At 36.0% G+C, this 26,137-nt stretch overlaps 1 protein-coding gene across 1 annotated transcript in view; it reads right to left on the reverse strand.

Moving 5' to 3' along the window:
• LOC150109826 (RNA helicase Mov10l1-like) overlaps positions 1–26,137 on the reverse strand; it is a 422,682-nt gene that overhangs the window by 242,029 nt on the left and 154,516 nt on the right. The window contains exon 7 of the mRNA XM_090414598.1: positions 22,774–22,929. Coding sequence (XP_090270724.1) covers positions 22,774–22,929 — 156 coding nt within the window. The remainder of the gene's footprint in view (positions 1–22,773; positions 22,930–26,137) is intronic.

The raw sequence follows: 26,137 nt of genomic DNA on the forward strand, positions 1-26,137 counted from the left end.
GTAAATGCAGTTAAAAAGAATTATGCAATTTTACTGTGCGTATGTGACAGTAACAGCACCAATTCCACTTAAAAAGGGATTGCGAACGTTCAGGCAGTAATTCGAATGACTGTCGAGTTATCACTCAGTTCTTTCCAACGGTATGGCTGCCTTGACCCCCGGACATCACTCCATGTGACTTTTGGCTGTGGGGGTGTTTGAAATCCGTTGTGTATGTTGGTGGCATTCCCAACTTGCATGTCTTGAAAGAGAACATAAAATGGGCTGTTATGAACATCCAATCCGACACCTTACACTCAGCATGTCGCACACAGGATGTAATTTGTTGCACCCAAAAAGGTCAGCACACTGAAAATCGTGTATGTGGTCCAGAGGACCCTGATTCTGATGAATAAAACATTATTTACTGTGAGTTCAATTACTACATTAATTTCTGTCTCTCTCGCAAGTTGTTATTTTAGTTTAATTATTATTATTCTTATTATCACTGTAATGAGCCACATATCCAGCTGGGACGAGTGATGCAGCTGTCGCTTACACCGTTGAAATGTTATTATTATTATATTATTATATATTATATAATAATATAATAATATATTATATTATTATTATTATTATTATTATTATTATTTGTCACCTTTAGCGAGTCCAAAGACTCATCGAGGGAGGGAACCTACTCTACATCTCTCCATCATCATCTACACTAGCACCATCTATTGCCTACCACCACTAGTATTTCCACAGACAATCACAAACATCCATGCCCACGGTGGAATTCGAACCCGCAGCCTATTGGCTGGACAGCAGATACGCTACCCATTCAGCCAGCCAGGCTTTTATCTGCCTTTAATGTAATTATCCACTTGTTTTTGGCTCTGCCAGTGCCAAAATTTCCCCTATCAGCGACTTTTGGTACTAAATCGTTTTTCTTTTTCTTTTTTTTTTTTTTTTTTTTTGCAGAAATCATCTCCCCATGCCTTCAAATGTCTCAATATAAAATTTGGTCTCATTCCATTTGTTGGTTTTAGCTACAGATGCCTCCAAAGAGGGAAAGTTATTTTATGGCCACCTTGTATAATTATCTTTGGAATTATTTTAACTTATTAATTCCTGAAACTTGGCCACATATTATTTGTGAAGCACCATGGATTGAAGGTGAAAATAGACTAAAACAGTCAAATAAAATCATAAAAACATACATCCATTCAGTGAACGACTTTTGAGATTTTGTTGATGGCAGAGATATAGAACATAAAAAGATTCTAAATAGTATTTTGAGTGCTAAAAGAATTTTGAATTGCTTTTAATTCCACTGAAGCTGAAAGAGGGTTCGGTACAATGAATAACATTGTTAATGTTAAAAGAAATTCAATACTAATAGAGACACCAAATCATTTAATGACAACTAATATAATGAGAAAATCTACAGAAGAATTTGAGGCTATTCTGCATATTAAATCCTGGTTGAAACAAGGACATCATCTGGCAAGTGATAAACGAGTAAAAGAAGAAGTCCCCATTACATCTTGATAAAACCAAAGTATGATATGGAAATTGTTAGAGTAGATTTTTAATATTATTATATATATGTCCAAGGAGTAGCCATAGTATTCAACACAAAATACAAGGCTAATCTTCTTGAATGGCAGTCAGTCTCAAGTAGAGTAATGTGGGCAAATATGAGAATGGAACTGGACAATGAGACTTATTTGTGCCTATGGTCCCACAGAAGGTTCTACTAAGGTAGAAGTGGAGGAATTTTTTGACGCTTTACAAAAAGCAACTGACACAATGAAAAAGGAAAAGTTGGTCCTTGTTGGGGATCTAAATACCAGAGTAGGAAATGATTGTGAGACATATAAAAATATTTTGGGAAAATTTGGAGAAAAGAGCAAAGCTAATAATAATGGCAAATATCTGTTCATTTCTGATCAGGACATGGACTGGTTATTACTAACACCATGTTCCAACATAAAAATGTGCACAAATTCACATGGAGAGAAGAGGCTAGGAATAAGAAAAGTCTCATTGACTATGTTATTGTTGATAGTGATGTTTTCTCCCTGGTGCAGGACACCAGAGTGTACAGAGGATTTGAAATTGGAAGCGATCACTATTTAGTCTTGAGCAGGATAAAATTGAATTTCATATTGAAAAGAATAACATGTAAGAAAGTTTTAAAGCGAATAAAAGTTGAGCAGCTCTCAGATGTGAACTGTAGACTAAAATACAGAAAGATTATTGAAAAGAAAATTAGAGTTTGAGAACAGGAATCAAACATTGGAGATTCAGTGGCAAACTCTGAAGAAAACATTGATTGATTCTGCCAGAAAGGCATGTGGTGAGGTTGTGTGCATGGATAAAAAAATCAGAACTCCCTGGTGGACACAGGAAGTTAAAGAGGCAGTGAAGGAAAAGAAGAAAGCATATCAAAAGTTCCTGGCAAATAAGTCAGCTTGTGCTCTTAGAGAATATAGAGACAAATGCAAGAATGCTAAACACTGTGTAAAACTAGCTAAACAAAAGTCATGGGAGGACTTTGGCAAGAATATAGAAAATAAATATCAAGAAGGTGGCAAAATATTCTGGAGGTTGTTGAAAAAGCTAGGAATGGAGGAAAGAGTGCTGTGAAAGGAGTTAAAGATGATAAAGGTGACATGAAAATGGGAGAAAAAGATATCCTTGAAGTATGGAGTAATTACTTTGAAAAACTGCTAAATGAAACAAGCAGTGATAACAGCACAGTGATAAAAAACACTGACCAGGCATGCAGTCAGGAATACATATCCATACTTGAAGTAGAAAAAGCCATCAAAGGCTTGAAATATGGAAAAGCAGCAGGAGTAGATGATATTCGACCAGAAATGCTGAAGTATGGTGGTATAAAAGTCTTACAGTGGCTGTACTGCATAGCTCAGAAAGCCTGGACTGAGGGACGAATTCCCGATGATTGGAGTGAGCTCTCATAGTACCCATATATAAAAAGGGAAATAAAACTGAATGTGAGAATTACAGAGGTATTTCCCTACTGAGTGTTCCTGGCAAGATCTATGCAAGTATACTTGAGAAACGGTTGAGAAGAATTGTGGAAGAAAAGCTTGGTGAAGAACAAGCTGGATTCAGGCCAAATAGAGGCTGTCAGGATCAGATCTTCACTTTACGACAAATAGTTGAGAAAGCATGGGAATATAACAAAGATCTGTATTTAAGTTTTGTCGATTTGGAAAAGGCATATGACAAGGTGCCAAGAGAGAAGCTATTCAATACGCTGCAGTTATATGGTGTCATATGTAAGTCAGCAGTTAGAATTGAAGGAAGTACAGGAAGATGGTTTAATGTTAAATCTGGTGTGAGACAAGGATGTACATTATCCCCTCTGTTATTCATTATCTATATGGATCACATTATGAAGGAAAGTGGTATTAAACCTGATATCAAAATTGGAGATGTTAATGTCAGCACTTTGCTTTATGCGGATGATGTTATACTTCTAAATAAATCCGCTACAAGTCTGCAAGATTCTCTGACTAAATTGAATAGCTGTTGTAATAGATATGGTATGAAGGTCAGCAATAAAAAGCCAAAGACAATGAAAATAGGCAGAATCATTGAAAATGTCAACTGTGTTGTGAATGGAGAACCTGTGGAACAAGTAAAACATTTCAGCTACTTAGGCACAATTTTTACTGAAGATGGTAAATTAAATAAAGAAATAGACAACAGAATCAGCAAACCTGGTATGGTGGGAAGTCAATTGAACAAATTCATAGGGAATAAGAGAGAAATTAGTCGGAACACTAAGTTCCGACTAAGATCTGACCCAGCTCTCAGATCCATAAGTCGGAACACTTATGGATCTGAGAGCTGGGTCAGAAGTAAAACACTTGACCAAAGACTAGAGACCGCAGATATGAGAGTCCTGAGAAAGATTAGAGGCATGAACAGATGGCATCAATGGCAATATCATATTAAAAATGAGGATATTAGACAAGAACTTGACATTGTCAGCATCCAGGAATGCGTTAGCAGAGCTAATCTCAGGTGGTATGGTCACTTAAATAGAATGGGAGAGGAAAGATTAGCAAAACAAGTGTTCTCTGCCAGGTTGGCAGGAAAACGACCCAGAGGAAGACCAAGATATAGGTGGATTGATACTGTACAAAGTGCGTTAGACGATAGAAATATAAGATGTGATAATGTTGGAGTCTTGACAAGTAACAGACTGATTTGGAGGAAAATTGTAGATAGGAAGTTAGTAATGATGTAAATTTTTCATGTATTACTGTCATATCCTGTACACCCCTTGAGGGTACATGGCAGGAATTTGAGGATGATGATGATGATATGCCATGTAAATAAATGTCTACAATGCTTTTTTTTTTTTTTTTGAAGCATACTGGTTGTTGAATATTTCAAATATCTCCTCTGCTGACAACCGTAATGCCTAAATCTCAAATCTCATCCACTTCCTGCAGTACAATACCATCGATATAGTGCACAGCCTTATATTTTTGCACCCCAAAATGCAACAACTGGCATTTATTAATATTAAAACTACAACTCTACTCTTTTGTCCAAGTCAAAGGTCTACTCAAATCTTCCTGAAAGGGATTGACATCAGCAGTTACTTATAATTCTCTCCAACTCTGCATCATCAGCAAACAACTGAAGATCCTCAGTCCGTCCACATGATATATCATCTACAAACAAGTAAAACAACTATGGCACACAACTAGTTATCCTCCTTTTTGAGAAACTGCTCCATGCAAAACTTCCTAGTATTATTCAGAGATCTAATCACCCGTCCACCTAGCCAATATACACATTGTCCAAAACCCTAAGGACAAACACTATTTCTGAAGATTACAACTGTAAATTCAGACATATCAGATTGTGAAAATTTATATAACTGATGATTTCAAGTAGAAAGCATTCAAATTTTCGAATAGTGTGCAAAGGGTTCTTGTGTTAGCACTGAAGAGAATAAAAGGAAAAAGACTGCACTAAACGAATTGGGTTTGAAGGAAGCTGTTTTCATGAAGGAATAAAATTGCAAACTTGGATGTTGTGTAATGTCTCAAAGACATCATTTAGATGGTTTCATGTAGAGAAGTGGACCACATTATGCATCACTTGACCAAGTGCCAAATTGATGTTTTGTAGATTAGTTTGCCATCTCACGTATAATGATGTAACCTACCTATAAAAAATCGAGGTTGAGCAGGAGTCTACATTTGCATAGTTTTGTTTCAAAGAATGAAATGACAAATGGAATAAGTTCCTAAGAAAATTTTACAAAACACGACCAAGTGACATCAATACAAAAGTCGACGGAATTGCAGTATATGAATTTCGCATAACATGACCAACCACTGTGAAATCTGTTCCTTCATTAGTGATGCAAATTTATGTACTGCACATATTTCACTTGATAGCCATTTCTGAGGTTATGGTTAGAGTAAGAAGCTAAGGCAAGTGATGTGAAGTCATACCACCTTTACCATGAGTTGCCCCAGTCCTGAAAATACTTCAGGTGCAAACTTTGTTGCTTATACTTGAATAAAGAATTAAACCAAGTATATAATTTCTTGGTATCTTTAATTTATGGTAAGAAGCTGTTATTAGTGCCGGTGGTGTTATAGTATTGTTATTTCTTTTACAAAATTGAACTTTTAATAGTTGTAAAATGATGCAAAGAACTGCTTTAATATTAAAGTGTGCCCAAGAGATAGTTTTTCAGGTAAATTCTGAACCTTTTTATGCTATATTATTGATAGATTTTACTTTTTCTATGTACTGTTTTATTTAGATAGGACTATTCTCTATAAATGAACATTGTAGACTTTTTTAGTCCTAACTCCAGTTCTGTAAATAAAAATTATCACTTTTTTGTTAGGCTGATAATAACAATGTATTGTTTACAAGCACGCTAGTAGGTACTCAACAAGTTTTTCCTGTTGAAGAGCATCCAAATATTCCATCCAACAATGTTTTAGTACATAATACAATTTTAGAGGTTTGTTACATGTACTTACAAGCATGTTTTCTTTTTTCTAATTATTCTCTTTGTTTTATACGAAAAATGTCCAAAAGTTGAGGCAGCCCCAACATTTAAGAATCTAATACCGATGAAAACCGATATGGATCAACTTTCTGCAAATTACACAAATTTAGATCAGATTAATGAACATCCAGAAATGTTTGATAAGAGCAAGCACTGAATCCGATGAAGAAGTTAAAGCAAGGAATGAAGAAAATATTTCAACTGAGGTAGAAGACTCAGAAAATTATTTTAATTACGATAATGTTGAAACAGAACAGGAGGAACCAGTTGGGTCTCAAAGTCGTCCATAAAAAGGGTAGGAACAGAAAGTTTCCTTCACAAAATTGAAATATTAGAAGATTGAAGAAAGTTCAAAATAAAACTTACTTCACTCAATGAGGGAAAGTTAAATTGAAAAAAGAGTTTCAGCAGTTTTTATGCAGATGTGGATGTCTTCACAAAGTTGGTATAGAGAAAGCAAAAGAGTATGAAAAATTTTACAGTGTAAGTTCACATATGAGTCTCAACATGCTGTCATTTGCATGATGGTGTGCAAGTGTCCAATAAACAGAGAAAGAGTAAAAGATTCTTAAAAAAGGTGTTGGTGTAGGCAGTATAGTGTTGATGGTGTCGTAGTTTGTAAAGCATTTTCCTACAAGGTAGATTTGACATTAAAGACTTTAAAAAGACCAGAAGGCGTGAAAAACTTGAGGGGAAATAGGAGGGGTAAAAATAAAATCTCAGATGAACGACTTCAAGAAGTGATTGAGCATACTGAAAAATTTCCAAAATACAAATTGTATTATGCAAGAGAACAAACAAATGGCATGTATTTATGGTCAGATGCCACACTGACTGTTATGCGTGATTTATACAAGCAAGAGATTAAATCTCTAGTACCATTTTCAAAGTATAAAAACAAGTTAAAATATTTTTAACTTGTTTTAATCTAAAAATAAAACCATTGAAAAAGGATACATGCAATACATGTGATAAACTAAAGGTTTTGAAAAGTACTGGAACCAATGAGGAACAAAATAAATACAAATTGCAAAAAAGTGTCATCTGAGTTCAGCTGAAGAAGCAAGAAATTTATTAAAAACAGAGAAAAAGAGCAGAAGAAGATAAAAATCTTGAAGTTTTATGTTTTGATTTAGAGAAATCCCTTTCCCTCCCACACGTACCAACTAATGTAATGTTCTACAAGAACCAGCTTTGGCTATATAATTTGCAATTTGTATTTATTTTGTTCCAAAGAAAGCAAACTGTTATAAGCAATTAATATTGTGGTCAGATAGCTGTGGAAGGCAGAATAGGAACATTAAAATTGCTCTGATATTGAAAGCAGTTCTTGATGTTCTTCCTTCACTTGAAAAGATAACTTTAAATTTTTTTGAATCTGGGCACAGCTTTCTTTCAAATAACACTGATTTTGGTGTCATTGAATGTGCCCTAAAATTACAACAAAGATTGTATACCCCAGAAGACTTTATTCAATGTAATGAAATCCTGCAGAAGAAAGAACCATCTTATTGTTCATAGGATGGAAAAAGAGAATTTTTTTTTAAGTATGGCTAGATTGCTATTGTCAACAGAAAAACAGATATATTTAACAACAAAATAAAATGGTTTCAATTTAAAGAAATTGAAATTCAAAAAGAAAGTCCTTATAGAATTTTTGTCAAAAGTAGTTTTGGAGATGAAGCTCAAGAAATAAATCTGGAGAAGAAATGTGGGAGACCGTCAGAAACAAAAAAAAAAAAAGAATTTTAGTGAGTTACTTCATAATTTAAGGCCAGATGGTAAGCCTATACCAGAAAAGAAATTGGAAGGCCTGAAATTTTTATTGAATTTAATTCCAAAGGATGCTAAACAATTTTATAGGAATTTAATGGGTAATCCTAATATTGAAGAGAATATAGATGGGTTTGACAGACACATTGATTTTGACATTCACGAAGATGAATAAGCTTAAAATACTTTTTTTTTTATATTTAAGTCATGTATAACATGTATAATACAAAACTCAAACTGTTAATGAGTTTTGCTTTTTTTTAAAATTTTTCCATAAAAATTTTCACTCAAATAAATGTTTTTTACTTACCACAAAATAAAATAAATTGCCCACACAAGCATTTCTGATAATATTTTTAACTAACAAGCCAAAAATTAGTCCCAGCTGATAGTAACTGGATTTTAAATTTTTTTTTTATATATTATTATTATTATTATTATTATTTGACACCTCCAGGGAGTCCAAGGACTCATCAAGGGAGGGCACCTGCTTTATAGCTCTATCTCCACCAACTGACTGCAACTACACCAACGCCATCTACCGCCGACCACCACTGGTATTTCCACAGTATATCCATGCCCAGGGTAGGATTCAAACCTGCAGCCTTTTGGCTGGAGAGTGGATGTGCTAACGACTCGGCCAGCCAGGCTGGCACAATAATGAGACAGTAAAGTTTAAATCTTTTTCCCAAAAACATCAATTTGGCGCTTGGTCAAGTGATGCATAATGCAGTCCAATTATTGGAAAGATTGAAGAATGCCAATTGCTCATGCTGCCAGGAAGTCTGGAATCTCACATAGTGTTGTATCTAGGCACTGGGCAGCGTTCCAAACCAATGGAATGTGTCCCATACATTTGCTAAGAGGCTATGCTCACTCTACCATATATCATGAAGAGAGATCTTTGGTTATATTTTTGGTGCATGGTTTACAGCAAAATGTAAACCATGCAACACGGTATGTCAGCTTGCAAGTCAGCTCCATTCAAGCACAGGTAAGTGGATATCTCAACAAACTGTGGCATTGCATCTGCGACAAGTAGACCTATACACCCAAAGGCCTGCAGTCTGCGTATCCTGTTATCTACAGCTCATGGTAAAGCACATTTTCAGTGATGCAGTATCCTTAAAAATTGGACAAGACACCAATGGGCTAATGTACTCTTTACAGATGAGAGTTGTTTTAATCTTTCCTCTGATTCTAGACGACACCTGATCTGACATGAAAGTGGTTCTGCTTATCATTGTGAGAATATTCTTGAAAACAGGAAGGAATAGGAACTTGGAATTGAGAATTGAAAGGAATAGGTATGACAATGCTGGAGTCATGGTGTTGAGAGAAAGTGCTGGAAAAAGAAAATATGAATGATATTGCAGTGAAGTCAATGTCATGTTCAATTGTGCCATGATGCTGTAGGTAAAGAATTCATTTTTATAGATACCAAAGCCTCAATTTTTGAATTTTGAATAGGCTACAACCCCTAATCGAACCCCATCTTATTGCTGAGCAGGCTGGTTTTAGACCAGGCAAATCCTGTACATCACAAATTCCCAACCTCACTCAAGATATACAGGATTTGCCTGGTCTAAAACCAGCCTGGTTTTAGACCAGCAAAAACTAGCCACAGGAGCAGTCTTTGTAGACCTAACATATGATACCATAAACCATCTCACACTCAGAAATAAAATATACAGAATAACTAGAGACTATCGCCTTGACCTCCTGATCCAATCACTATTGGAAGAAAAATGTTTTTTTGTGGACCTGGGGGGAGAGAGCTGCTGGCATCACCAAAAAAATGGCCTCCCCCAGGAAATGTGTTATTACCATTACTTTTCAGCATCTACGTCAATGATCTCCCCATTTTTCCAGGAACTAGAAATTTTATCTATGCTGATTATCTTGCCATAGCTACTCAATCAAAAAATTTCAAGTCTGTTGAAACTATTCTATCACTTGCCTTAAATAGTCTAACCACATATTATTGAAGTAATCAATTAAAACCAAACCCCTTGAAAACCCAGACTGGCCTTTTCCACCTTAACAATAAGGAAGCCAACCAGGAAGCTACAGATTTCTTCAGAAGGCTATAATATAGAATATTCCTGGAACCCAATCTACCTGGGTGTGACTCACAATCACACTCTTTCATATAAAACACATATAGAAAAAAGGCAAAAGGAAATGCAAGAAACAATATACTAAGAAAGCTTGCCTCCTCCAAATGGGTTGCAGATCCTAGCACACTGAGATCTTCTACCTTAGCCTTTTGCTATTCTTCTGCTGAATATGAATGCCCAGTATGGTCCAGATCCTGCCATGCTTAAAAACTTGACTTAGCATTGAATGAAAGTTGCGGCTTACGAGGGTGGTCTGAAAAGTTCTCGGCCTTGACCATTGATGGGAACACTATCGGCAAGATTTTTTTTTCCCTAAGTTGGTATATCTGTCATACGCATCTATGTGAAACTGCAAGGCATTCAATGAAGTAGCTTGGTTTATAAAGCTGTCTGAAACAAAAGTGTTGTCTGCATCCCTTGAAATGGATAAAATTTAGTATCATGCAGTTATAAAATTCTCTGTAAAAGAAGGTTTAACACAGGTTGTCAAGAGTTAAAGAAATTCATTAAAAGTTCATAAAAGTTTATGGGCACTCTTCTCCTTCATTTTTGACAATTAAGAAATAGGCTGCCGAGTTTAAATGTGGCCATACCAGCCTTGAAAATGATCCACGTGAAGGAGACGTCCAAAAAGTGTAACACCACCAGAAATCATTGATCAAGTGCACGATATGGTATTGGATAATCGGTGAATCAAAGTGCATGAAATTGCTGAGACTACAGGCATTTCAAAAGAACATGTAGGATATATTTTGCATGAAGAATTGCAAATGAAAAAGCTTTGCACAAGATGGGTACTGCGCTGGCTCACAGCAGATCAAAAATGCACTTACATGAAAATCTCTGAACAGTGCTTGGAGCATTTTAACAAGAATGAAATTACAGGCATAGACTTCTGTGGTTAATTGGTTCAAAAGATATATTTCGGTGATTACACCACATTTTTTATTATTCAGTTATACAAAATACTGAAATAATAGTTCTCGACAAGTTTCGTAAATCGTGGGATTTACATCTTCCGGGGGTAAATAGTATAACTTAAAGTTTAAACAAGAGAATTAATAAATACAAATCATAACCATCTGACTATTCATAAACTCAAATAACAGAATGCAAATATAAAACGTTACTGACGTCGAACAATACTGGACAATGTCACGTATTCTTGTTCTCATTCATACAGTCCAAGCTCAGATTGAGGTAGATTTTTTATTAGAGCTGACCACACTTGATGGAGAATTAAACCTTGATTTTTATTGCATTGGGTTGGGTATTTTAGCATATTAGCAGCTTCTTTAAATTTTCTTATATAACTGTTGTTTTCTATGTATGACATCATCGTTTTTTGCCAGAGTACATCGTGTCCAGTGGAAGTGGTATGGAAAGCAAGACCCGTTTCTTGTTCTCTTTTGTATTGTACGTCTTTTTGGTGTTTAGTCATGTGTATTTCTCCAGATCTTCCTGTCTGTCCTACGTAGCAAATTCTGCAAGAGCAATGGATTTTGTAGACTCCTGGTTTTTTAAGAGGATGATGAGGTGGTTTTGGTGGATGTAGGAATCTTGAGATTTTCTCCATAAGAAGAAAGGAAGGCTACTTTTATGTTGTGTTTGTTGATTAATTTGGCTAGCTTATCTGCAACATTTTTGATATAAGGAAGCGAGATTGTTTTTGTAATCCTGTTTTATTGTGTTGTTATTTGGAGGCATTTTAAGAATTCTCTTAAATTCTCTTAAGAATGAAATTGATTTTGTGCATCTATTTATTAGTATGGATGAGACTTGGATTTACCATTACACCCCAGAATCCAAACAGCAGTCAAAACAGTGGACAGAAGCCAAAGTCGGTTCCATCAGCAGGAAAGGTCATGGCATCAGTGTGTTTTGGGATGCTAAAGGCATTTTGTTTATTAATTATCTTGAAAAGGGTAAAACAATAACAGGGGAATATTATTCCGATATTTTGACCAGACTAGACGAAAAATTTTGTGAGAAAAGACCCGGTTTGCAGAAGAAAAAAATCATCTTTCATCAAGACAATGCACCTGTCCAAAAAGGTGTTTTCGCAATGGGAAAAGAGATCTGCACTATAAATTGTTGGAACATCCACCATATTCCCCAGATTTTGCTCCACTCTGATTTCTATCTCTTCCCAAAACAAAAACTCTTCCTCGCTGGTCAGCATTTTTCTTTGAATCAAGAGGTGATTGCAGCTGTACAGGGGTATTTTGCAGATCTTACTGAGAACCACTAGATACTGAGACAGGACAATGGCACTGGAGCATCACTGGAATAAATGTCTTATGGGAGATTACGTTGAAAAAAAAAATTTTGAAATTATAAATTCGTTTTTTCATTGTTGATTTCAGGATGCCCGAAATCAACATCACTAGAGACTTGTATACTTTACACCCCTTCAATTTGAAAATGCGTTCTCAGCTGACGAAAGCAGCAGACAAATGAATGATGAATGCCACTCACTATTTGGCCATACCACAGTGCTCCAAAGACTAACATCCCTACATAGTTTCCTAGCAACTGTTGAACCATTAAAAACCCTCCAGTGATAAGACTTCAACTATGGCTTGCACTACTATATCCTGAGAATAATACTGCTGAATATCTTCCAACAGCTGAATATCTTCCACGTGGTACCCACTTGAACTAGAATACTTGGAAAAGCCACAACAGACTACAAGCAATAGGATATTGCAAACAAAACCTCATCAAATGGGGCTACTCACTGGACCAGATAATTGTGAGTGTGAGACACCCCAGTCCATGGAACACCTTCTTTCTGGTCCCCCTTCTTCAATCACCTTGCACAAGAGAGGGCTTTATATCCTGCACAAAAATGAGCAGTTGATTTCAGAGTATACTGGAGGAACTCTGATCATATTTATTGTATATAACTTATACATAGTTTCTTTTTTCTTCATATTTTACTTATTATTCTCTGTATAATTCACCTACCAAATTTAAGCTGTTCTCATTTGTAATGCATCCTAATTTGTTGTAAATGTTGTACCACTTACTTACTACTATGTTTGGATATGAAATAAATAAATGTTATATTCATAAACAGATCCAGCATATGCCATGTTCAGGATTGCTTAACTGACTTCAATAACCACTGTAACAATTTGGCATGAATTTCAGCGAATAAAGACACAACAATATTTTTTACACAAATGTGGAAATATACTGCCTTATTATTATTATTATTATTATTACCACCCCAAGAACTCATGGAGTCAAAGACTCATCTGGGAGGTCCTTTTATCACACACACATCTCATCGTACCGTGTCTTAAACACACTCACACTCCTTGCAGACACCACACTCTCAGGCAAGGCATTCCAATCATTCACAACTCTGCACGAAAAAAACCTGCCTCTCACTCCCCTACTCACACCCTCTTTATACAGTTTCCAGGGATGACCTCTGGTTCTCCCCTGATCTCCCATTATTAACTGTAGAAGTTCTCCACCATTGATCTTATAACAATCCCTTACCAACTTATAGGTCTCTATCATATCTCCCCTCTTCCACCTCTCCACCAGACTCTGCAAATTACATCTTCTCAATCTTTCCTCATACTCAACATTCCAGAGGTCAGAAACTACCTTTGAACCCTTTCCAACATCTCTTCATCCTTCTGAAAACCCGGTGACCAAATCTGGGGACAATAGTCCATGTGTGGCCTAATCAAAGTCTTATACAATGGAACAAGAATCTCCCTACTTCTACACGTCAGTGTCCTCTGCATCATTCTCAGAAGCCTTTGTGTTGTCTTCACAATTTTGGCAATGTGTCCGATAAATTTTAGATCCTTATCCACTATCACTCCCAGATCTTTTATTTCCTCAACCTCCAACAATATATTCTCACCAAGCATAAATTCTGCATCCCATCTTTGTTTTCCAAATTTTAAAACCTTACATTTTGCAACATTGAACTCGCATCCCCATTTCCGTGCCCAATCACTCAATCTATTCAAGTCTCCCTGTAAGGCCACAACATCTTCACTACACTTCATGGTTCGTCCCAACTTTGCATCATCTGCAAACAACTGAATATCTGCATCCAAATCTTCACCTATATCATTAAAATACAAGTTAAACAGCAATGGACCTAAAACAGACCCCTGAGGCACTCCACTAGTGACTTTCCTTTTACTGGATATCACTCCCCCATACACAACTTGTTGATACCTATCAGATAGCCAGTCTCCAATCCAATGCATCAATCTAATATCCAACCCCAACTGCTCTAGTTTGACTGTCAACCTATCATGAGGTACTCTATCAAAAGCCTTTGCGAAATCCAAGTATATTACTGTGTATCCTTTTCCTCTGTCCAAAGAAGCAGTCACTTTATTGTAATAAGTAAGTAGATTACTAAAACATGACCTGCCTTTAGCAAATCCATGCTGTCCATCAAAGATAATACCATTGTTGTCAACCCAACTCTGGATTCTAGTTATCACAAGCTTCTCCAACAACTTTACCACAACCTGACACATAGATAGGCCTACAGTTTGATGCTGTTCAATCATCTCCTTTATGAAGTGACACAAGCTTGCCCTCCTTCCACTCCTTAGGTGAGCGAGTGCAAGACTCATATTAAAAAAAATATGTCAAGGCAGATGTCAACTCCTTGGCACATTCTTTCAGAATATGTAGTGATATATTATCAAGTTCCACAGCCTTATTAACATCTAGTTTACTCAACTCCCCATACACCTCTTGCTCACCTACAGTCAGTCTCTCCTCCCCATCATCAACTGCTCTCAATCCCTCCATGAAGTCACATTCACAAGATTGAAAGATCTTTATGAACTGCTCATTAAGTATCTCCACCACACATTCTGCATCAGCTGTCTTTATACCATTTTCTCCAAACAATGTCATCCTTCCATAATTATTCTTTCTTTTGCTGGCTACATATCGAAAGAACTTCTTAGGACTCTTTTTGGCTTCATTAGCCAACTGCTGTTCATACCTCTCTTTAGCTACCCTCACCAACCAAGTCACCCTCCTTGCTTGGTCTTTGTAGACCTCATGGAATTAGTTATTTCCACTTCTCTTATGCTGCCTCCACAATGACTTTTTCTCTGTATTGCATGCTTCATCTCTTTATTCATCCATCTCACACCCACCTTATTTAATCTTCTCACCTTTGTAATACATTTAGACATTGCATCTACTAAACAGTTTTTGAAAATCCCCCAAGCTGATCTCTTTTCCAGCTAACTCCTCATTCCACGCTACGCCCGCAAGCTGTCTTCTGAGCTCTTCATAATCAACCCCCTCCCCTGTAGTTCCGTATATACCCTTTTCTCACAGAGATCCTCGCACTCCCAGGTAATCACCTCATGGTCACTCTCACCAATTGGTGGATGATTTGACACCTCTTTTAGAATTACATCCTCTGATGAGATGACCAAATCCAAGACCCTCAATCCTCGTGTGCCCTCTGTTACATACTGTCTGAGGTAGTTATCCCTCAAGAACTCAAGAAACTCATTTTCTTTACTTCCAGTTACTATCTCATCATTCCAGTCTATATTGCCATAATTAAAATCACCCATTTCTTATTTACTTGGCTAATTTGATTGTACATTTCATTATCACCACCATTCACATTACCTGGTCTATAACAATATCCCACCAAGTATTTGATTCCATTGACCTCTATCTCACCATACTGCCTCAAACCATTGGCACTATTTCCCTCTTGCATCTCCACTTTATATGGACATAACTCTTTCTCTATCATCAATAGCACTCCCCCTCCCTTTTTACCCCTCTGTCCTCACAAAACACATCACCCTTGCATCTCTATTCCTGCCAGGATGTCATCCTCTTCCAACCATGTCTCACTTATTCCGACAATCTTTGGGTGAACAGATGCAATTGGTGCAACCATTTCATCTGCCTTGTTTCTTATACTTCTAGCATTTGTATACAAACACAACAGCTCATTTCTGGATCTAAAGCTAGTTCCACTGATACTACCACTCCCTCGATATGATCTCTCCATGCTTGACTGGGGCCATTTCCCTTTCTTCTTCTTCATTTTAAAACCCCTTTCAATTCCAACTGTTTCCTATTGATCCCTGGTCATCCCATTCCTTTCCTGCCTATACATGCTCACCTCCTCTTGGAGCATCCACCTTTCTTATGCTGTGTACCCCTGTCCACCCTGAGCCTCCCCGTTTCCCTGCTCCTCTTGCACACCCATTCTCTCATTTTCTATACTCATACCACTCACTTCCCTATTCATTTACACTTCTTCAATCTCTCCTGTCTTACTCTCCCACTCTTTCACATTGCTTTCCACTCGATCAGATTCATTCTCTCTATTCACTTCTCTACCTTCCAGCAGCAGTCTCTCTAAGCGACTCACACCATAACCACTCAAATGCAGTCCACCGCTCCCATACAGCTCACTTTGTCCCTCAAACTCATTCCAGACATTAACAAACTGTACCCTAGTCTCCTCACACATTTCAGCCAGCATATTGTTATGTCTTTGTTATTATTTCCTTATTATAGTTATGGTTATATTATCGCTATCTTTCTATCACTTTAGCTTCAGTTATTCTGTTGCCGACAAATTTATAATTGTTTAAATTGGCTGCGCCAACCAGCAACTGAATTCTGATACACAATTAAACAACTCAAAGTAATATAGGGATCGAGTGATTTGCAGTTGTGGTCCCCTCTTTTTCTTTTGTTAATGGATTCCCCCTTTACTTATGCATGGTCCGAAATTTAATAAGTGGTAATTCAAATCTCAGAAAACGACAGACTCATGAGGTTTGAGTTAAAGAAATACATTTATTTAAACACTTACATATATACACTTTAATTAGAGATTCCAATACTAAAGGGTCTGAACTCCCCCCCCCCTTTAAGTTAACATATCCAAAATGTCTACTCTAAAATCTATTCTAACAGTCTCATACTTTCTTTTGTGTAACTATGTTCAGAATCGGTTAATTCTCACTGAGTTACTCAGTTCCCACATATAAAAATAGCACATGCACATAATTATATACAATCCTAGTATAGAGCATATCAGACGTATTCCATCTTGCAATTTTAACATAGGAAAATGTTCTTGTTTATGCTCAGGCTTTATCCTCCCCTAAAATTCAGTTAATATTCAAGGCTAAATTCTAACACAATGTCATAATTGTTCCTTTCAAAATAAACGGTTCGAAAGCTTGGTTCCTTGCTCAGCTTAAGCTTAGGGTGGCACTTGCTTATTAGACATTGACAGAAATGTCCAAAAAACAGTTCTTTAGACACTAAATGAAAGTTGATTATATGGAACTTCTTAACGCTCTGGTTCCTATACCTTCTTTGGTTATTATTCAAAATGAGTACGAAAACTTGCACCTTACTGTTCTTGTCTTTTCTCGTAGTTGTTGAGACTTCCTTGTTACACTTCCGCATTTTCTCACCATGTATCCTTATGGCGTCTGCGACATACTTCTATTTTCTTCGAAAGGTTCACCTTTCGCTGACTTATACGTTGGCATAACTAACCAACGGCTCTATGCTGGAATTCTGGCCGCATTCCTTCAGTGTGGCTATACTCGACATGGCACGTACAGCAAACAGGGAGATTGTTGCTGAGTACGGCGGCAAGCTTCGCAGCTATCCAGGACTTGGATCAGGAACCAGGAACAGAAAACAAGAGAGTGATTGAATCATGCGCCGAAACTTATATAGTAAATGTGAGCGCCCTCTCTTGGTGACCACGTCATGCTCATAGCAGTGGCCGATTGGTCACCACAACTCCGAACTGTTTTTTGACATGGCTCTTATACTTATATCATCTTACATACATCTAATAGTAATATTTCAGCATTGATACATAATTTTCCCTAGTTAATTATTTCACAGACATTATAAATTTTAATTATGGGATACTCAAAATCACTTAATATCTACAACTAAAGATGGTTAGACATACTTCTGAGTGATCAATTATACACTATCTTTTAGCTTTTCTTCTGAAGGGCTAAGTATGTCCTTACCTACGTTACCTTATGTTGGGTCGGAAACAGGATGACTCATCAAAAGTGAATCATTACTTTTTCTGACACAACAATATCATTCATAATCCTTTCTCTCCGCCTCATTTCATCACTGTCAGACCTAGGCAACACGCTAACTACCCTTCCTGTCACACTATTCTCTTTTATTCTTCTAAGCAGCCTCCTGATATCCATTCTGACACACTCTTTGTCCTCTGTCAAATCATTCGTACCTATTAATACTATTAACTCTTTTGCTCGCTCCTGCCTATGTCTCAATCACTCTACTCATTTTAGCACCTGGAAAACATACCTTGTGCATTCTATCCTCCAGCATACCTTTAATAATGGAGTTGCCATACAATGCCACTTGCTCATCTTTCATTAACTCTTTCATTCCATCATTATTTATTTTAATAGTATTTCCCTGAATTTTCGTAATTTCATTCCGCATCCATTTCATTTCTTGCTTCATCTAATCAATGCAGAATATATAGAACAAGTAAATTATTTCTTGTCAAGAGTGAAACAGTACAATAAATGTAAAAATAGACAAAAGAATAAGCAGCAGTTATGGTGGAGAGAGTTGAATAATTTATATAGAATATGAAAGAGAAGATATGCAAAACACTACACTTGAGTATATATGTTCAAACCAATTCTAACTTTTAGATTCAAGAGGGACAAATAATTCTTTGATCTATTAATAACCGAACACTAGCAAAATAATATGAAAAAAATTGAGATATTTAGAAAGAAGTTGACATTGTTAGCATTAAGGAATGCTAACAATTAAGGTGAGTAGAGCTAATGTATTGCTAATGTAATGATATGGCAAATTAGCCAGAGAGAGAGAGAGAAAGAAAGCTTAGCCAAAACATTAAACTAGCAGTATATAAGACACTATTCAAACCATTTTAACTCATGGATCTGAGAATTAGCTAAGAAACAAATGGTAGATCAATCAATGCAGAATATATAGAACAAGTAAATTATTTCTTGTCAAGAGTGAAACAGTACAATAAATGTAAAAATAGACAAAAGAATAAGCAGCAGTTATGGTGGAGAGAGTTGAATAATTTATATAGAATATGAAAGAGAAGATATGCAAAACACTACACTTGAGTATATATGTTCAAACCAATTCTAACTTTTAGATTCAAGAGGGACAAATAATTCTTTGATCTATTAATAACCGAACACTAGCAAAATAATATGAAAAAAATTGAGATATTTAGAAAGAAGTTGACATTGTTAGCATTAAGGAATGCTAACAATTAAGGTGAGTAGAGCTAATGTATTGCTAATGTAATGATATGGCAAATTAGCCAGAGAGAGAGAGAGAAAGAAAGCTTAGCCAAAACATTAAACTAGCAGTATATAAGACACTATTCAAACCATTTTAACTCATGGATCTGAGAATTAGCTAAGAAACAAATGGTAGATCAATGACAAGAAAATACAGACATAAAAGTTCTGAGAAAAATGGGTATAGCGAATAGATCGCATTAGTGGCAAAACTGAATGAAAAAAATATATATAGTATATTAGGAAGAAACAGGATAATGCATTTAAAAATGTATGAGCAGAACTAATCTGAAGTAGCGCAATCAGTTAAGCAGAACAGGAGGAGGAAAGGTCAGCAAGATGCTTGATGTCATGAAAAAGATCTGCAAAAAGACCAAGACATCTGGGTGACTTGGAAAATCAAAATCTAAGATTTGAAAATACTGAAGTCCTGACAAAGAGCAGACTCAGCTGTAGGAAAACTGCTGTAAAAGAACTTAGTAATAATATAAACTTAATCACATGTTGTAAATGTTGTACCACTTACTTACTACTGTACCACTTGTATTTGGATATGAAATAAATAAATGCTATACTCCTAAACAGATCTCTCTAAAATGTTACTATCATAACATTCTGTATATCCTCTGAGGATATATAAGGGGCACTATCTCTAAAGAGGAAAGTCAATAGTGGTGTGCTGTAGAGGATATATAACTGTTTGCAGATGATGCAAAACTGGGGAGAGTGATGAGGAATCAAGTAGATGTGGTGTAGGAGGAGGAAGAGTTGAATAGATTGTAAAAGTGGGAAAGTCTATGGAACTGTCAATTCAATGTTGCAAAGTGTAAGGTATTCTGAAATTCGGTGTATATTGTACACTTGCAAGGGAAACTCTGGAGGAAGTTGAGGCGATAAGAGACCTTGGAGTGGTAGTGGACAAGGATCTGGAGTTCAGATGTCACCTCAAACAAGTTGTGAAGAATTCATGTTGGAGGTTTAATAGAATAATTATCAGCACTGAGAAAGGATTAAAAATAATTTTAATACTTCCAATATTTCGTCGCTGTCACAGAGACATCTTCAGGGATTACAAAAAACTTTTTGTAACAACAAACACACAAAAGCAATACAGTAGTGAGTGAAACTAAAGTCCTATCTAGGTGATGCACCCTCTATGGGCATTTGCAGGTGGCCTAGGATGTAAAGAGGGATCTCTAATAATTAATGCTTCCCAAATTTTGGGAAGTTTAATGCAACCGTATTTGTTTAAGTTAGGCTGATTCTTGAGTGCCAATGCAGATTCAAAAAAAAGTCTCTCCCTTTTTAATTTACTATGGTGGAGTATGGTAGTTTTTTTCCAGGAGATCCAGTGAGTAGTATCCAAAACATGGTCTGCAAGGCTAGATTGACCATAATCGTGATTGCAGATGTAAGATGTGTTCTTCTACCTGGATGGATGCTGACCTGCCTGTCTGTCCGAAGTAAGCCAGTTTACAGGCACAAGGTACTCTATATACTCCAGGCACTGAGAGGGGAGGGAGTTGGTCTTATTGGATTATTGTGCACAGAATTGGTCCTAGGTTTTCATGGTGATGAGGATATACTGGAAAGGGTCCAGAGAAGATTGATTGAGGTCATAACTGGTCATCGGGATATGAGGATAGACTGAGGGAATGCAGTTTGCAAAGCCTTATAAATAGGAGGAAGAAAGAGTATGATTGAGACATTTAAATTGATAAAGATTTGTTACCAGATTAGTGTGGAAGAAAATTTTTGTAGAATAGGAGAAAAGAGTGGAAAAAGAGGATTACCAGGAGATATGTCTTTCTGTATGTTCAACTTATATACGAAAGGTATGAGCAGTGGCATAAGGAGTAGGTTTTTTGTGGAATGTGTGGCCTGACATTATGGCCAATGCAGATACGTTGAATGTATCTGCATTGAGGACTAGTGTTAATAATAACAAGATCAGGAACTTGAAGAAAATCAAAATTAAAAATAAATTAATTGTTCAGAATCTTACATATATTTAAAATAAAACTTTTTTTTTATATACTTTTAAATAAATATATACAGGTATCCCTCGGTTAACGCGGTTAATTAATCCCTCAGTGTTACTGTGTATATCAAAATCGTGTTAATCAACTCTAATAATCAATGGTAAAAATTACAATTTGCCCATGATCGATTACTGTATTAATAATTCGTTTTATATGATACTCTTTTAGGAAAGATAAAAAATGAATGCAAAGTAAATGTTTAATTAATACTTGTACCTACATTATTTACTGCAAATTTTTTTATCAAAAGAAATTATCAAGAGTCGTTTCAACAGTTTCAGTTTTTTCTTATCGGTATAAATTCTACGATAACAAGCAAAATAACCCTCCAGACGACCTTGGCAAACAAGCAATAAAACATAAAGAAAAAACACTGCAAATATAATACATGATGGTACAAATTAAGTGGATATTAAATCCAACATTATTTCATAGCCAAATATAGAAACTACAAGAGTTTCGTGCCGAATATATAGAAACTAAAAGTTTTGGCGGAGGCAAGCATAAGCAACCTTATGGGCAACTCGTAGTAAAGGTGGAGTAAGCTCCAGATCACTTTCCATAGTATTTTCCATAATGTAAAGCACCTCTCCTAGAAGACATGTATGATAAATAAGCCTTTGGCTCTCTATTTCAATAATAAATGATGGTGTTTATTTATTTTCAGTTACAATCTAGAAATTATTGAACAAAGAATAAAAAAACAACAACTAAACCATACTATACTGATATCGAAGGTCGTGGTATCTCTCAGATACAATTTACTGTCAAATATCACAAACCTTTACATACCATGTGTTAAACCAAACACAGCAAAAAACAGTGTGGAATATCACTCGTAACATGATTGTACAGCTACTCATGACCTCCAAGCTATACACTGAATTGTGTAAGAATATTTATATTAAACATTTTGCATGTATCTGTCAGATCAGCTGCAAGCTCTGCAGGATTAAAGGCACGTTAATCAAAACTCTTGCCGCATATATCAAGGGATTGCCGCAATTAATTTCGCAGAGGTAATCAAACCCGCGTAAAGCAAGAGATACCTGTATATACTTGATCTAATACTTAAATTTTATGATGTCTTAGTAGGATATAATTATTTTCTATAATATTTTGTATGTTAATCATTCTTCTCAAAAGCTGGAATGGACTCTTTTTATTTATTACACATTACTAATTTTAAAAAAAAGCTGCAAATTCATAATGAAATTGTTGCAAATCAAATTATAACAAAAGAAGTGGATAACTTGTAAAGGAAAAAAACTATAAAAAGTCTCAGATAATGATGACTGCATATGAATAAATACATTTTTAAACATACCCTTGTAAACACTGCACTAATTTATGTCTCAAATAAATAATACAATTGCACTCTATTTTTCATTTAGAAGTAAATTTCATAAACTGACCTCATCAATAAATACATGTGTGAAATGGTCTGTTCGTAGTCCCAAAGAATATAGCGTACCTGCAATAATACAAGTACTAAGTATAATGCGATGATGTGCCACAAGATATAGATTTGCTCCATCTCGACAATATGGTCTAATTATATCTGGGACATTCTGAGAAAGAAAAAAAAAAAGCATAATATAAAAAATAAGATATTTTGTGCTAGAATACATGAGTTAATTTCTAATTTAAATTTATAATTTGACTAATGTCAGATAACACAAGACAGATCAAATAATATGTTAATTTTCTTTCTCCACACACAAATACCAGTAGTCTTCTTGGTTATGTGTATACGTAGTTGCATGTGCTAGAGGCAGTATTCACAACATAGGTGTTCATCACTTTCTTTGTAGGCTGAGTCGGATACATGTGTTCCAAGGTACCTGGGAAATTGCAGTCTGATTCTCTAATTTAGAATTTGTGGAGCTTGGTGGAAGTTGACAGGTTACTGAGACATTGGCTCCACTGTATGCATCTCATCTGGTACATTTTTAATTGTGTGGGAGATCAAACTAAAAACCGGACGGCATGTGAAGGTTTGCAGGTGAGAAGGCTGATGGGTTAGTTGGTTATCATTATCATCATCAAATTCCTGCCATGTACCCTCAAGGGGTGTACAGGATATGATAGTACTACATGAAAAATTTACTTCATTACTAACTTCCTATCTACAATTTTCCTCCAAATCACCCTGTTACTTGTCAAGACTCCAACATCATTAGATCTTATATTTCTATCGTCTAAGGCGCTTTGTGCCGTATCAATCCACCTATATCTTGGTGATCCTCTGGGTCGTTTTCCTGCCAACCTGGCAGAGAACACTTGTTTTGCTAATCTTTCCTCACCCATTCTGTTTAAGTGACCATATCACCTGCGATTAGCTCTGCTAATGCATTGCTGGATGTTGACAATGTTAAGTTCTTTCCTAATATTCTTGTTTTCAATATGATATTTCCATTGATGCCATCTGTTCATGCCGCTAATCTTTCTCAGGACTCTCATAATCTTCGGTCTCTAATCTTTGGTCAAGTGTTTTACTTCTGAACCAGCTCTCAGATCCATAAGTTAAAACTGGTTTGAACACTGTCTTGTATACAGCTAATTTAGTGTTCCGACTAATTTCCTTCTTATTCCATATGAATTTATTCAATTGACTTCCTACCTTACCAGTTTTGTTGATTCTGTTATCTATTTCCATATTTAATTTACCATTTTCACTAAAAATCGTGCCTAAATAGCTCAAACTTTTACTTGTTCAACAGGTTCTCCATTCACAAAGTTGACATTTTCAACAATTCTGCCTATTTTCATATTTTCATTGCTGACCTTCATACCATATCTATTACAACAGTTATTCAATTTAGTCAGGGAATCTTGCAGACTTGTAGCAGATTTATTAGAAGTATAGCATTATCAGCATAAAGCAAATAGCTGACATTAACATCTCCAATTTTAATATCAGGTTTAATACTACTTTCCTTCATAATGTGATCCATATAGATAATGAATCACAGAGGGGATAGTGTACATCCTTGTCTGACAACAGATTTAACATTAAACTGCCTTCCTGTACATCCTTCAATTCTAATTGCTGACTTACAACTCAAATAAAGACTAAGTATTGCTTGATATAATGCTTCATTGACACCATATAACTGAAGCGCATTGAATAGTTTCTCCCTTGGCATCTTGTCATATGCCTTTTATAGATCGACAAAACTTAAATACAGATCTTTGTTATATTCCCATAATTTTTCAACTATTTGTCATAAAGTGAAGATCTGATCTTGACAGCCTCTATTTGGCCTGAATCCAGCTTGTTCTTGTTTACATCACTCTACTTGAGACTGCTTGTCATTCAAGATGATTAGCCCCGTATTTAGTGTTAAATACTATGGCTACCTTTTCCTTGATTGTCATTGCCTGAATATAACATTTTGTATTTATTGCTCAGAAAGATCTCACAAGTGTTTGTCTTTTTTGTTTCAGTCAGCCCTATTATGTCAATCTGGTACTTATCTAATTCCTCGGCTAGCTCCATTTCTTTGCCATTCAGGCTTCTTATGTTGATAGTACCGATCTTTAACTCTGGTGATGTTGAGTTGGGGTTTGTTTTCAGATTTGTTCCAGTAGCTGACTTTTTGCTGTTTGCCCTGGTTCCCTGGCAAAAACAACAGGGGCCTTGTTTAACCAGGCGATGCCCCAGCCAGCATGAAATTTTGTCATGTTGTACCATCATTTTGCATTTTGGTTTAAGCCAATAAGAATACAATTTGGTCGCCTAAATCCCAAATTGCCAGCCCATCCTCATTCGTTCAGTAACTAGGTAGATAATACCTAACAGGGTGCACCATGAGAAGGTGAGAATTGGACATTAGGTTAGAAGCCCTGGTTGTTTCTCCGTATTCCTTTAAAAGCTATGTGGAGGTCTCCTCTCAGTTATACAGCTTTGACCCTTAAGCACCCCAAAAATCTAAGTATACCACTGTATATCCTTCTCCTTGTTCAATATATCTGTCACCTTGTTATAGTACATAAGTAAGTTAGTAAAACATGATATCCCTTTAACAAATCCATGCTGATAACCACAGAGAACATTGCTGTTGTCAACATACTTCTCATCTATCTCTCTAGTACCTTCACCACAACTCCAGATATAGAGATGGGCACACATCTGTAACACAGCTTTATCACCACCTTTATGCAGTAGAACAATTTTACCTTCTTTCCGCTCCCTTGGAACCTGTGCTGTTGTAAGACTGTTATTAAACAGGCATGCAAAAGCTACTGCCAATCCCCTGAAACATTCCCATAAGATGCATGGCAATATGTCATTAAACCTCACCTAATTGATATTAAAGTTATTTATTTCCTCAAAAAAAGCTCCTGCTCACTCACAATTTAGCCAACCTCTCCTAAGTCCTCTATGCTTTAGTTTATCATGATTACACTCTGATGAGGATGTAACATCCTTATAAACTGACCAGTGAATACCTCAACAACATCTTCTGCAGCAGTTACCATTCTACCATTTTCATCCATTAACATCATCTTACCATAATCATTCTTCCTTCTACTCGCCACTTATCTCTGCTCATATGCACTTCTGTTGTCCATACTAAATGAATGACTCTCTTGGCTTGTTCTTTATACTCTTCATGTAACTGATTATTACCATTATTCATCTTGTACTACATTCAAAGTACAGTCTTCTTCCAGATTTCATGCTTATTCTCTCATTCATCATCTATTTTACACATACTTATTCAGCATTTTAACCTTCAGAATACATTCACACATTGGTGCTGCTAGTATTTC

The sequence above is a fragment of the Typopeltis vanoorti genome, chromosome 1, assembly GCF_054136105.1.
Source record: "Typopeltis vanoorti isolate ZY-2024b chromosome 1, IOZ_Tvanoo_1.0, whole genome shotgun sequence".
Classification (NCBI taxonomy): domain Eukaryota; kingdom Metazoa; phylum Arthropoda; class Arachnida; order Uropygi; family Thelyphonidae; genus Typopeltis; species Typopeltis vanoorti.